The sequence below is a fragment of the Panthera pardus genome, unplaced genomic scaffold (assembly GCF_024362965.1).
Source record: "Panthera pardus isolate Hobbes unplaced genomic scaffold, ASM2436296v1 HiC_scaffold_13, whole genome shotgun sequence".
NCBI classification, from domain to species: Eukaryota; Metazoa; Chordata; class Mammalia; order Carnivora; family Felidae; genus Panthera; species Panthera pardus.
This window is the reverse complement of record NW_026526688.1, coordinates 170,030,585-170,045,948: the sequence shown is the minus strand read 5'-3', so window position 1 is coordinate 170,045,948 and position 15,364 is coordinate 170,030,585. Positions and strand designations below refer to the sequence as shown.

Genomic DNA, 15,364 nt, shown 5'->3' with positions numbered 1-15,364 from the left:
TGGATAGTTGTATATTGATTTTGTATCCTGCAACTTAACTGAATTCATTTATTAGTTCTAATAGTAGTAGTAGTAGTAGTAGTAGTAGTGTGTGTGTGTGTGTATGTGGAGTCTTTAGCTTTTTCTATATATAAGATCATGTCATCTCCAAACGGAAATAATTTTACTTCTTTCTTTCCTCTTTGGATGCCTTTTATTTCTTTTTCTTGCCTATTGGCTCTGGTTAGGACTTCCAGGACTATGTTGAATAGAAGTGGGGAGAGTGGAAATCCTGTCTTGTTGCTGATCCTAGAGGAAAAGCTTTGAGCTTTTCACCATTAAGTACGATGTTAGTTGTGGGCTTGTCAAGTATGGCCTTTATTGAATTTGGGCACATTCTTCTGTAACTAATTTGTTGAGAGCTTTTATCATGAAAAGATGTTGAATTTTGTCAAATGCTTTTTCTGCATCTATTGAGATGATCACATGATTTTTATCCTTCATTTTATTAATGTGGTATATCACATTTTTGATTTGCATATATTGAACAATTCTTGCATTCTTTCATAAAATTTCTTTGCTCTTAAAGAATTCAATAACAGTTTCCACCACTATATTAACTTTCATCTCATCAAAATATGGGTCATTTTGGTTAGTTGAAAAATGGGTCATTTTGGTTAGTTGAAAAGCAAATTTTGATTTATGAATAAAATATATATACTTAGACCAATAAATTCATAGCTTTCTGAGAACCTATGGGAATGTTTTATAAAGCATTTAATAATGACTTTTCTGAAGCCAATTTTAATATTTATCTTAAAACCTATTAAAATTTATTATTTTATACATATTTTTAAAATTCTTTAGCCCTTTACAATAAGATACTATTACCAAAAAACACAATAGTCATTAATTTATTCAATTTGGTTGTTGAGGTATATTCTAGCCAGTATTTAATTATCCTTTCATTCATTTTTGTCAAGCAAGTACTATAATATCAGTGGGAGAATTTTGGAATCACTCTGGAATCAACTGACTCCCAAGTAAAGATAACATAAAATTATAGTGATATTGTTTTCTGATTACAGAAGCAATACATAGTTATTGGAGAACATTTTAGAAAACAGAAAATATATTTATAAAGAAAATTCATCCAAATTTAAGCACATTAAAAATAATCACTGTTGGCATTTTAGTATATTTCCTTACTGTCTTTTTATGTATACTTTCATATATGTATTAGCAGGTATATTTGTGTATACATATAGCATATATAAAATCTTACATATGTAGATTATAAGCATCATACTGAATATATGTTTTACATGTTTTGACTTAACATTAGATGACAAGTATTTCACATATCATTAACAATTGTTCAATACCCTTTTTTACGACTGCATAATACTTCCTTCTAAGTACATACTGTAATCCATTCACCCATTCCCCAGTTGTTGGACATTTAGGTTGTTGCAAATTTTTTTGACATCATAACTTTTATGAAGCATAAAACAGATAAAATGAAGTGCTTCTGAAGGAGAGGAACACAGGCATAAAAGTGATTTACTAAAGTACTACCAAAAGAGGTGAACATCATGGTGATGTGCCAAGTGGATTAGACAGAAAGATCCAAATCAGAGACCCTTTAGTGGAAGGACAAAGGAGTCAAGGATAAACCCAGGCCCTCGCTTATAGAAACAGTAAGGAAGAGATGGATATGAAAAGGATTGTGTTAGAACCTTAGCAGGACTTGACAAATGATGGGCAGTTGTGAGATATGAATCAGAAAACACTTAAGAATTTTTTTGTGTGGGGGCACCTGGGTGACTCAGTTGGTTAAGTGTCTGACTTCGGCTCAGGTCATGATCTCACGGTCCGTGGGTTCAAGCCCCGTGTTGGGCTCTGTGCTGACAGCTCAGAGCCAGGAGCCTGCTTTGGGTTCTGTGTCTCCCTCTCTCTCTGCCCCTCCCCTGCTCACACCCTGTCTCTCTCTGTCTTTCAAAATTGAATAAATGTTTAAAAAAAAGTTTTTAAGAGTTTTTTCATGTGATGCCATAAACAGAAATAGTCAGATTTAGAGGCAGAGCTTATTTTAAGGTAACTTTTAGCATGTCTAGTATGAGCCATTTACCATGACATCAATGTGCTAGACTGAAGCTTTGATGAACTCTCAGGGCTGGAGGTGAAAGAACAATTCATATATGGATAGAGAACGTAACGGTGAGTGCGTGAGAATAATTGATACATTTGAGAGTGATTCAGCACAGGTGATGGAAAATAGTTGAAATTTTTAGAAATGACCCATATTTTGATGAGATGAAAAGGAGTAAGAACCAGTCAGAGAAGAGGAGAGAGCATGAGAGAAATTGGTAATAGAGAGTTCTTGAAACCCCAGGAAGAAAAAGAACACCAGGAGTAAAATCCACAGTGCTAAGAGTCATAGGCATCTGTGCTGAAGACAAGCTATGGGAAGGTTAATTGTAACCTTGAAATTTTTTTTCCCACTGGTGATATGACCCTAAGCCAACTTTAAAGGCATGTGGGAGCAAGTAGGTAGTGACTATGATTTTGAAAACTCAGTGGTGATGGGAAAGGGAAAGTGGGATGTGCATCTGAGACAGTAAGAAAGGGTGGGGGTGCGGTGGGCACGTGTGACCTCATAATGCCCCTCTCCTCCTTCACAGTGTATCTCCTTCCAGCCAATCCAGCCTTTCACCGCAAAGCTGCCTAGGAAATTGAAAAGAATGAGTTCAGACAGGCCGTTTACCTCGTTAGCCTAAAAATTCCTCTTCAAAAAGAAAGAAAGAAGTCTTTTGTCTTTTAGAACTACAAAAGGGATAATTTAGTCAAAGGGGAAAAAAAGTCTTTTTTTTTTTTTTTTTTCAGGAAACCACTGAAGAAACTGAACCCAACAGTCAAGAAGATGAGAATGATGGCAAAGAAACACAGAAAGGGAATACAGAACTTGCCTCACCAGGTTCGTTTCCTAACAGACTAGTTTTAAAGGAAATCGTGATAACTGTTAAGGTACGATGCAAATAGAGTCAAGAATTTCTCCCACTGATCTGAGAGATGTAGGTAGAGTCAAGGCTCTACAATTGGGTGTGACTGTGCTGCCACCTAGAGACTTCCTGGGGAAATCCTGACCGTAGGATTTATCTGGCTACAGAAACAGGAGCCCATACATCTTTGCTACTGTGGTATTTCTTGGTTTTTTTGAAAGTGTATCTCCATCATCATAAAGATTATGTTTCCAAAAACAATTATGCTAATAACTAGGGGTCATATTTTAATATACATAATATCAATAGATAAGATATAAACCAAAAATACGTTATCAAAATAGACACTAAAATGATAAAGCTGGCAGACAGTTTAATAAAGTAATTTTTTTGTTTTTGCAAACATAGAAACTGCCCACCCTCTTCTAATACCAAATTATTTTTAAATGGCATTTTATTTTATTTTATTATTTTATTTTATTTTATTATTTTATTTTATTTTATATTTTGTTTTATTTTATTTTATTTTATTTTATTTTATTTTATTTTATTTTATTTTATTTTATTTTTGAGACAGAGAGGGTGCATGCACAAGCTGAGAAGGAGCTGAGGGAGGGAGGCAGGGAGAGAGAAAGAGAGAGGGAATGGGAAAGAGAGAGAGAGAGAGAGAAAGAATCTTAAACAGGCTCCACGCTCAGCACAGAGCCCAATGAGGGGCTCAATCTCATGACCATGAAAAATCAAAAGTCAGACACTTGACTGACTGAGCCACGCAGGCACACCTAAAGTGGCATTTTAAAATAAATTAAATAGGGGTGCCTGGGTGGCTCAGTTGGTTAAGCCTCCGACTTAGGCTCAGGTCATGATCTTGTGGTCCATGAGTTCGAGCCCCGTGTCGGGTTCTGTGCTGACAGCTCAGAGCCTGTAGTCTGCTTCGGATTCTGTGTCTCCCTCTCTCTGCCACTGCCCTGCTCATGCTCTGTCTCTCTTTCTCTCTCAAAAACAAATAAACATTAAAAATTTTTTTTCTTGGAGCACCTGGGTGGCTCAGTCGGTTAAGCAGCCGACTTCAGCTCGGGTCATGATCTCACGGTCCGTGAGTTCGAGCCCCGCGTCGGGCTCTGTGCTGACAGCTCAGAGCCTGGAGCCTATTTCAGATTCTGTGTCTCCCTCTCTCTGACCCTCCCCTGTTCATGCTCTGTCTCTCCCTGTCTCAAAAATAAAACGTTAAAAAAATTTTTTTTAATTTTTTTCTTAATAAATTAAATACCATTATTACAAATTTTAGCATATACTTTTTCCAAATAGATTGCACCTCCACATTTTGATATGCCCCTCACTCTAGAGTATACCTAATTCTTCCATATGTATCAGAGAACACTTTATTTTCACTGCATTATATATACCACGCACTCATTAACACATTTCAATTATGAAAATGTAACTGTTAAAAGGGGCATTGAAATTCAAAAGAAAGAGTCAAGCTGCCACTCAGTCATTTGGAAAGAAAGTGTCTATAAGTATTCTCTCATCCAACACACCTACCATAATATTTTGTGTCAACATTTTGTCTCATGTCATGCTCTTCATATGGAAACTGACTCTTACTAAGAACTTAAATTTTTCATGGTGGGCTTCTTTATGTGTCTTATGTTGCTTGATTTCTTTTTAATGTCTTGAAAGAGACTGGCCAATTCTGGCATCTCAGCCTCTTTATAACTCTCGTCACACTGTAATCCAACTTCTTACGGCCCAGGGCAGGATACGTATTGGATGTATTTCATGGCAGTGCAGGGGAAATGGTCCTTCATGGGATGTCCTTCTTTTTTATGTTTCTGAATGTAACTCCATTTCAGAGCCACAGCATTTTACAACAACTGTGACTCGGTCCAGCCCGACTGTGCCCTTTGTGGAGTTTTCCTCCAGCCCCCGACTGAAGAATGACGTGCCAGAAGAAAATGACCAGAAGAAGCTGGAAAATGAAATGAGTGGAAAGGTGGAGTTGGTGCTGTCACAAAAGGTGAGGTACACAGTGTCCAGATTAGTGTGGCTTCATGTTGTAGCTGGCTTATGAAGGGAACTTATATCAGTGGCGCTTGTTCATAATGAGGATTTATTTTCTCTCCGAATCTATTCCTATCTTTAATCTGTATTTTCTTCTAAATGCAAATATACTACATGTTCTTTCTTTAAAAAAAAATGAAATGCGTGTAGAAAGATACACACATTAAGTCACTTGGGCTGCTATAGCAGACTACCACAGGCTGGGTGGCTTGTAAATAACAGACATTTACTTCTCACAGTTCTGGAGGCTAGAACTCCAAGATCAAGGTGTCTGGTGAGGACCCACTTCCCAGTTCACGGATGACTTTCTTGCAGTGCCCTCATTTGTTGGGTAGCGCGAGGGAGCTCTTTTGAGTCTCTTTTTATACGAATCACCTCTTAATACCACTATCTCAAGGGTTAGGATTTCAACATATGAATTTTGGGAGGCCACAAGCATTCATTCTGTAGCTATGCATTTTTTAAAACTTATATGTATATTTATAGTAATGTACCTGTAAATACATGACAAATCTGTCAAATAATATATGTAAACATATAAAAAATAATATATAAATTAAAAAATAGAAATAAAGCAAGAGAGGGCGCCTGGGTGGCTCAGTCGGTTAAGCGGCCGACTTCGGCTCAGGTCACGATCTCACGGTCTGTGAGTTCGAGCCCCGCATCGGGCTCTGTGCTGACAGCTAAGAGCCTGGAGCCTGCTTCAGATTCTGTGTCTCCCTCTCTCTGACCCTCCCCCATTCATGCTCTGTCTCTCTCTGTATCAAAAATAAATAAACGTTAAAAAAAAAATTTTAAAAAAAAGAAATAAAGCAAGAGAGATAGCCACTGAAACCTACTTCTACTGGTAGCAATTGATACATATTGGTTTGTATATATTCAGTCAACATCTTTTAAATTTTATTTCAAATAATTTTTAATTATGCAGTTATATATTTAAAAGAAAAATGTAATGAGCCTAAGCTTGCTTATCTGCAGCTTACTAAATATTCTCTCACATTTACCTGTTTTATAGCAATGATACTTCTGATGCCTCTGGACTTGCACAACGAGGAAACTAGAAAATTATTTTTCTGATATAATGAGTTTTAATGTCTTGTTTTTATTAAATTTCTTCCTTGTTTAGAGTCTCATCTCATTCATACTAATTTGGTTTGTTTTCAGGCACAGTCTCAAAAGTCTTCGTCTTTATTCCAGTTGCTCTCAACCTCGGCTACCCTTTAGAATTCAAAAAATACCAAGCATGCTCCATATCAAATAAATCAGAATTGCTGAGGGAAGGTCCCAGGCATCTGTATTTTTAAAAGCTCCCCTGGTGATTCCAAGAGGGCCACCAACACAGACAGCCATGGGCTTGCACACTGGCGTACTGTACGTGGTGACATTCCAGCTTTAAGAATTAACCCTAAATTTGGATTGGACATTTTTACCACTTCTAGTTCCAATTCATTCGTCATTTACTCAGCCTGTATTGACTGTGCACCTACTCTAAGCCAGGCACTGTACTAAACACTGGGTTTCAACAGCAGACAAGACACAGCCCCGGGCCTTATGGAGAGGACAGTGCTGTGTCCTAGGTAGAATGTCAAAAATGCCTATTGTCTTGATGCCTTTGGGGTATTTCAGACTCCAGTTATTCCTCATTTTTATACATGGAGGATTAAAGAATGGTCTAGAGGTCTGAAAGTAGGAACTAAACCATAGGAAAACGTTGGGGGCAGACAGGATTTCCCACCTTTGCAGATTTGCTTTATCCACATGATGCTTGTAGCCATTATTTCATTTTTATTCTTCCAAATTAACTTTTTTCCCACTTAAGTCTAAACCGGAAGGAAAACTGTCTCATCACTAAAAAATATTTTTTTATGAAACAAAGGAAACACAATAACTAAAAAGTATTAATCTGCATATCTCATCTGCCTAACCTCATCTGTGTGGTCCATCTTTAGACCACCAGGGTCATGTCTACCCTACTATGGAAAACACTGTTTTCAGGGGTTCTTAACTCTCTGTGTGTGTGTGTGTGTGTGTGTGTGTGTGTGTGTGTGTGTGTGTTTACCAGACCCTTTGGCATCTGGTAAACAGTATTCTCAAGATAATATTCTTAAAAGTATAAAATACACAAGATTACCATGTTTTCCTATGTACCAAGTGCTATCAGGGAGATACACCCCTTAAATTCTGTTCTGTGGACTCCAGATTAAGAATCTCTACTAGTTGGTTAGCAGATGCAATAATGGTTTTGGATCCCAACGCTTTTCGTACACCATAAGAATCACTCCCCTCTATTTTCCATACTGTGGAGTTAACACTTAGGAGAAAGGAGAAAGGTCATCACTGTGGTTGCAGCAGCTTTTGTTTTCTGACTTCTCTTGAGAGTGTTACCTTTATAAAACAAAGTGTTCATGCACGTGGGCTGACCTTTTTTGCGTAGTGGTGATTTGGGGCATTTCTTCTAGTAACATTCATTTACAACTGAGCATCACTGAAACACTTTTTTTGTCAGTCTCAACTATGGAGGAAATGGTATAAGGTTAAGATTTGGGGCTTGTCAACTTTGGTAAGTCTAAGCCTTAGCCTTTGCTGCGTATTTAACATTGAAGTTCATTGGGACATCTGGTTGACCTCTGCAATGCAGAATGAAGTGATTAACTGTTTTCTTCAAGATTCCATTAGGGCCAAATATATTATTCATAAAGAAAAATAAAATCCTACTAAGAAGAAATTATAGGCATGAAATCATCCTGAGAACGAAATCAGAGATCAGCTTATGATGAAACAAATGCTCTGCAGCCTGACTTGCCCTGTTTGCTATCAAGTTAGTCTACTGGGAACACAGCCACTAGCCAGAGTGAACCCAAGCAAGTCCTGTAAGCAGCCGAAAGGACACGAACTGATATAGCCATGCCCTTCCTTCTGATCTTTGCTCGGAGTCTACTGACTCTTGTTTTAGACATCAGTTTGGTAATCTGGTGTTTCAGCAGTTGATTGGAAGCAATAAGTCAGAAGGAAGGTGCTTCTTCTGCCCAAAGCCATTCAGATTGGGGAATGGCTATTTCTACAAAGCAAACAGAAGAATTTATAAAGCTTAAAATTTTGAAACTGTTTGCCATAAGGACAAGTGGTCTAATCTGCCTCAACAATCCCCTAATGGCACCATTGCTAGGACACTAGTGGATGGTAGTTATTTAAAATGACACTTCTTTGTCAACAAGCAAAATATATTGCCTTTAATGTGCTCTGTGTAAGTTTGTGGGAGGGTGGTGTACTGTCTTGAGAATAATGTCCACTAGAAGGTGATACTATTTTAATACTCAGCACTTACATAGTAAGATTTATTTTATCTTATGTGGAGCGTCTCACTTTCTGATGTTACAAAATCAGTATTATGGAGTACCAAGAAGAGGATATGTGGTTGATTGATCAGAAAATAGTACAGAATGGTGTATAATCCCAAAGATAGAATATTATCTTCTGGGTTTGGAGAAAAGTGATCATCATACTTCTATCCTCTAGTTTGATTTCTCTGAAGAATATTGGCCTCTATATATATTTTTTTATGTTTATTTATTTGTTTGTTTGTTTATTTATTTATTTATTTATTTATTTATTTTTTGAGTGAGAGAGAGAGAGAGGGGCACACGGAATCCAAAGCAGGCTCCAGGCTCTGAGCTATCAGCACAGAGCCCAATGTGGGTCTTGAACTCACAGACCACGAGATCATGAACTGAGCGGAAGTTGGACGCTTAACCTACTGAGCCACCCAGGCACCCCAGGCCTCTATATTAATGTAGAAAACACAAAAGAGTTTTGGGGAAGGGGCAAAATTTTCCATTTAAAAGTTAAACATTTGGGTTTATTGACTTATGTAATAGCTATGGTTCTTAAATTGTATTTCACCTGTGCAATTTTTAATGGAAAATATTAGAATGTTTCTGTTTGTTGCCCATGATCCAGGTGGGAAAGCCAAAATCGCCAGAGCCAGAAGCAACCCTGACGTATCCATTTCTGGACAAAATGCCTGAAGCCAACCAATTACATTTGCCAAATCTCAATTCTCAAGGTAAAATGAAAGAAATATTTTATTAGCTCTGCCTGTTCTCCTGGGCCCGTCTGCAGTAAAATATTCTTTATTTTAAAGGAAGACTACCTCCTTTATGTTAACATCCCTTTAGCCATGGTGTTTGCAAGAATCCGTGGTGGCTAAATTAAATAACTTCAGAATGGAAATCTGGGATTGCACTGTCTATGTGGCCCAGCCAGAAACCCAGCTACTGACACTGTTTTGTCAGCCCGGCGCTGTAGGCACAGTAGGACGTACACAAGTGTTTGATACCTTAAAAGAATTTTATTGGCTCCAAAATTTTTTTAAAATTTCAAAATAAAAAATCAATAACTTTAATAAAAAGTTTATCATCTTAATGGTTATGTCAACTTCATTAACTGTCAATTATCTCATCTTTACAAAATACTCATTCCTTTGACAATTTGACTCCTTTGGAAGAAAATCAGATTTTCTTACTCCATAATAATTCCCGGGTGTGCATGACGATTACTGAGAAGTCATTCACAATCATAGATTAAACGTGTTCTGCAAACTCCCCAGGTAACTCACAGGCCATGTACAGGTTGTGAATTCACCCCTTTACTCTTTAAGAGTTCCACTTGAATCTCTTTATCCTTGTGAAAAACTCAGGTGCCCACAACCACCAGAAAGGAGTCTTAGGGGTGTGAACAGGATAGGGGAGTGTCCTGAGAATTCCCTGCCTGTTCTGCAAAACATATAGACTACTGGGCATTATTAGTGTGAGTTCTCTCTCCAGATGTGAAAACAGCTAGAGTTTAGGAGGCAAGAGCTGTGAGGTTTCTTGTTTATCTTTTTTTAATGTCCTCTTCCCAGTACACTTTATAGATTTATCAGCTCAGGCAAAGAGAAGATGGTGCAGGGTCATTGTGGCTGGGGATTTATTTTTACTTTTTTCTTTTCAAGGATGGGCAGCTATTTGGGGCCAAAACTGGCAGAATCTCGGTTGGCTTCCTTTAGCCCTGGTTGATGGCTGGGTGATAAGGTGGGCTCTATTTGTATAACAGGAAGTACTTTGGAGGGAATTAATTAGTACATACACTGATGATCTCTGGTTCCTTAATGTGGAAAAAAGTTCAATACTGCCTTCCAAGCATTTGTTTTAAATTTGTCGGCCCTACTGTCCTGAGGGGAATTGACAAAAATAAAGTCTTCTAACTGGGCCAGAAATTGACCATATTTAGACAGGTTTTAATCCTGCCCTATTTCTACCACTTTTTAATTGTGTGGAGAAGTAATAGAGAGAGGAAGTATATATTTTAAGGCATCTTAATTAGTTTTCTTGTCTCACATGTTTTTACATTCTGTTACCTGTTGTGCATTTCAACTTTGTGAAATGTGCTGTTAATTAAGGGACTTTACATCATGCTTTATCTAAATTGAATGATAAAAAGTAAAATTTAGTAGCACTAGAGAATTTAAAAAATTAGTCTTCAAGATAGAACTCTATTCGATGTACACTTGTTCTGTACTCCTGTCCGGTTCACGGAAGCTGTAATGACAGCTGCAGGCTCTGGAGACAATGCTTGGGTTTGAATTCTTGCTCATCTAGTTCTTAGCTGTGTGATCTTCCCCACCAAGATCTCCTAATCTCTTATCATCACCTGTAAACTGTAAAATGGAAACAATAGTACCAACTTCATAAGAGTTTTGGAATAATTAAATGAGATAAACAAAAAAAAAAAGTGTTTAGCTCAATACCTGCCCCAGAATAAGCACTAATATAATCTGGTAGTTTCAGAATAGTAGGAATAGAAGTACAGAGCAAGATACCAGGCAATAATAAGCTATTCCTTTTTAAATTTATTTTTAAATGTAATGTACTGTACTTAAATATATTTTTGAGAGAGAGAGAGAATGAATCCCAAGCAGGTTCTGCAGTCAGTGCAGAGCCCAACACAGGGCTCAGTCTTACAAAGTGTGAGATCATGACCTGAGCTGAAGTCAGGAGTCAGATGCTTAACCGACTGAGCCACCCAGGTTCCCAGTAATAAGCTATTCTTAAATGCTTGTCTTAAAATACGAATGGATACTGTAAAGATATGGCTTTAAGCAGTAATTTTCAAACATGAGTACATGCCAGGGTTCCCTACAGGATTGGTTAAAACACAGGTCCCTGGGTTCCATTCCTACAGTGTCTGAGTAGGCCTGGGCGGGGGGCCGGAGTATTTGCATTTCTAACAAGTTCCCAAAGGTGATGTTGATGCTGGAGATCCAGGGACCACACTCTGAAAACCACTGACTTGAAGTATGTGTTTTAATTGCTGACCAAGGACATTGCCAAGAGATATAAAAATAACAGTAATACTTTGTTTACAGTGAATAAATTCCTATCTTCGAGAAGAAAAGGCCTCTAATAAATGTAACCTTAAAAGACAGAATTTGTCTTAAATTGGGAGGGGAGAGGGGGAAGTATAGGGCTTTGCCCAGATATAAAAAGTCAGAGGGAGTGGGAGATACGGGCTTCCAGGTATGGAATGAGTAAGTCACCGGATGGAAAGAAAGTACAGCTCAGAGAATACAGTCCATGGTATTGTGACAGCGTTGTGTGGTGACAGATGGTGGCTATACTTGTTCTATGTGCATGTGCTATAGCATACTGTATAGAGTTATCCATCACTGTGTTGTGCATGAAACTAATATTGTGCATCAGTTGTACTTCAATTTAAAGGAAAAAGTCAGTGGAACTATGTAAGTGACTAGTCTGTGGTCACACATCAAGTCCAAAGAAGCTATACATTTAGGATCAGGAATCTTGGAGCCATACCTAATACTCTCTCCCTTAGACAATGATATCTCCCCCATTTCTACAAACTCGTATGTTTATAGACTGATTTACAGGCTACTGAAGATCTGGTGGTGAGCCCTAATGATATTTCACAGATTCCCCCTAAGCACACGCATACACACACACACACACACACACACACACACACACACACACACACACACACGGAGTCTCTTTTTCATTTATTTTTCTTTTATTATTTAAAAAAATTTTAATGTTTATTTATATTTTTGAGAGAGCGAGCATGAGCAGGGGAGGCGCAGAGAGAGAGGAAGACACAGATTCTGAAGCAGGCTCCAGGCTCTGAACTGTCAGCACAGAGCCCGAGGTGGGGCTCAAACTCATGAACTGTGAGATCATGACCTGAGCCGAAGTCGGACACTTAACCGACTGAGCCATCCAGGCACCCCATAAGTAGCCTTTAAATAATCTGAAAACATTCACAGAATACATTTGAAGGTGACAGTTTTCCTTTTCTCAACTATCTCCCAGCAGTTCAAAGATATATTGGTGTTTTGGGAAAATACGTGAACATTTTAAAACTGATGTCTTTGAACTGAGAATGATGTGAGAGTTGCACAGGGCCCCGTTTAAGGATGTAAATGCTGACCATGAGCTTGTGTCTATACAGACAGACATCTACACATCCTTTTGCTACACACATGCACAACTTTGGCCTCAGACTTCCATACATATGCTTTATAAAGGATAGAAAAGAATCATTGAACTCATCTCTGCTGTCTTTTATACTTTCCCAGTGTTCTCCAAAAGCAATTTAAACTGTGCGTTTTGCTCTTGCAGAGCGTATCATCCTATCATTTGAGATTTAACTTTTAACAGTATCACCATTAAGTATACGCCTATAAAATTTCACCTAACGCCAAGGAAGACCAACCACGGCAGGAACTGTCCCATTTCTACTGGCTTTTGTCCATGTCTTCAGGTTTTGTATGAGTTTTATTGGGATATTTTGTACTTTAGAGTCCCTCCTTCTCAACTCTTGTATCGACGACAGCCAAAGGTCCTTCAGTACTTGAGAGCGTGGTTCTATCCAATTCTCACCCCGTCCTCATGGTTTTCTGTTTGTTCTGTTCTGCCATCTGATCTAGAGTCGCCTGGCATTGCCAGTGTTCCGCTTAGAGTTCAGAACTCTTGGCGACGTTCCCAGTTTTTCTCCCAGTCAGGTAAAATGCATACTGGGTAGCTGTATCTCTTTTGTGCAAAAATCCATGTTGGGGGCAGCCGATACTGTCTGGCATTCTTCTTCATTTCTGATTTCAGAAAAAAAAAAAACAAAAAACAAAAAAACGCTTGTTTCTGACACACAGTTAGCAAAGAGCTGGTTCTTTGGTAACGGTACCAGTTATACTAAAATTGGAAGGAAATGCATAGAATTTTATTTTGATTTTGAAAATCTAAAGACATAATATTCAGCTCTTTCTTTTTAAAAAAAAAAAAATAGGCATTCAAAATCATTTTTTCTGCTCTTCTCTTTTTTTTTTTGTAAACAAAGGTTAGAAGTATTTGCCAGGAACCGGTAATGGTTCTCTTGTTAACTGTGTCCCTCTCTTTACTTTCTGGATGGTGTCTGGCCTCTCCCTGTATGATAATTCTCCATGTCAGACAGTGAGGGAACCGGGCAAGCAAGCTGGAATACAAGGGGCATTAAAAACCAGCACCTATAATTTTTGCTTCTTATAGTCTAGTCTCTGGTGCTAATTGATGTGATCAATCATATGACACTGGTCATAACTCCTTTTGGTGATGGGTACAAATTGCTTCAAGGGTCTGCTTTGTTATGATCTTCTAATGCTCTTGGCTTACCAAAAAAAAAAAAAAATTGATCTAAGGCTGACATAGGAACCACCCTCCACTCAGAGGATCAGAGAGAAACACTGTTAGCAGCTGCTTAATCTTCTTTTTTTTTCCTTTTCTTTCTTTCTGTACAGTGGATTCTCCAGGCAGTGAAAAGTCACCTGTAACGACACCTGTAAGTAGCTGTGTGATTTTAATTTATAAAGTATTTGATTTGCTTAGAAAGAACTCGACCAAAAATGGACTCTAAATGATTATAAAAGAATAATTAAAAGTCTTGTGTAATGCTCTCCGGTGCAATGTGAGGAAAGACATTATATGGGTGGTTTATCCTTACACAGAGTTGTGATATGCCTGGAAACAAAATGGTAAGTGAGTTAGGAAAGTAAAATCTGATGAAGGTGACCATAGGAATTAGTATTAAAACATGCAGCTCCTATCAGCATTCAACATCATTATTTTAACCGAGGGTAATACTTCAATACTTGAACATAGTGTACTGTCGACAGACAGGGCGCAGCTAAAACTCCCTGGGAGACCCACGCTGCCCCTGTTCACTCCTTTTCACAATGAGTATCTTGAATAATATTAATTGTATGTTTAGTTTTCAATATTTTCTTTCAATTACATCAAAAAAAGTCATTTGCTAAAAGTAAACATTAAGACACATGATGCTGTGGCAACTGCTTGCTGCTGAATTGTACGTGAACGCTCTCTGTAGACCTGACTTTTCTCTGAACTGCGTGTTCCCAGTGCTGGGCCTGGCACCTTGTTCGGCCTCTGAAACTCCACTGGCTTTGGAGACTTCCTCGATGGCACAATCAACTGTAGCATTTCCCCGGAGCCCCCGAGGTGTAGCCACATAATCACCGTTGCACCTCTGTTTCCAGATTTACTAACATATGACCCTGCAGATGTTATATAACTTCTTTGGACCTTATATTCCTTGATTATGCAATGAGATCATAATCCCTCCTTTCAGGATGTTGTGAGCTTTAATCGAAATAATTACGTGAAGCCTCTAGCACAGTGCCTGATCCATGAACAAATCCTCCCAGTGGCTAATCCAAAAGGCCCACCATAGCCAATAGGAATTCTTTTTTTTTTTAATGTTTGTTTATTTTTGAGAGAGAGTGTGTGCAAACGGAAGAGGGGCAGAGAGAAAGGGAAGCAGAGGATCCGAAGCAGGCTCTGTGTTGACAGTAGAGGCCAATGCGGGGCTCAAACTCATGAATCGTGAGGTCATGACCTGAGCTGAAGTCAGATGCTTAACTGACTGAGCCATCCAGGGACGCCGCCAATACCAATTCTTACCTATAGGTACATTGTCTCACTCTGAGAAGTCCTAAGTGTCTGTGCAGAATGGGGAAGGGTCACACAGCCCTAAGTATTTCCAGCCACATTCCAGAACTAGCAACCACTTGTGCAGTCTGAGTCTCCAGCCAATACTGGGAATCTTGAGTTTCTCAGGAAGCTGAGTATACTCCCGGTATGTGGGAACCCCCAGAAGGATCCCAGAGGTGGCATCCTTGGCACATTAAGAGTATACGAAACACATTGATTTCCATCTTAATTTACATGGGAGCAACAGAGTCATATTGTTCTTGTACCCCTAGGCAGGGGTGGAGGGGA

General features: G+C 38.5%; 1 protein-coding gene across 13 annotated transcripts in view; it reads left to right on the top strand.

Moving 5' to 3' along the window:
• The window catches only part of LIMCH1 (LIM and calponin homology domains 1), a 327,254-nt gene that overhangs the window by 285,759 nt on the left and 26,131 nt on the right, over window positions 1-15,364 (top strand). For 12 of the 13 annotated variants that reach the window (XM_019413364.2, XM_019413331.2, XM_019413358.2 and 9 more), the window contains 4 exons: window positions 2,866-2,956; window positions 4,838-5,001; window positions 9,003-9,108; window positions 13,867-13,907. In XM_019413364.2, the coding sequence (XP_019268909.1) occupies window positions 2,866-2,956; window positions 4,838-5,001; window positions 9,003-9,108; window positions 13,867-13,907 (402 nt within the window). Of the gene's footprint in view, window positions 1-2,865; window positions 2,957-4,837; window positions 5,002-9,002; window positions 9,109-13,026; window positions 13,102-13,866; window positions 13,908-15,364 lie in introns of all 13 variants that reach the window. The other variant, XM_019413339.2, reaches the window with a different exon arrangement.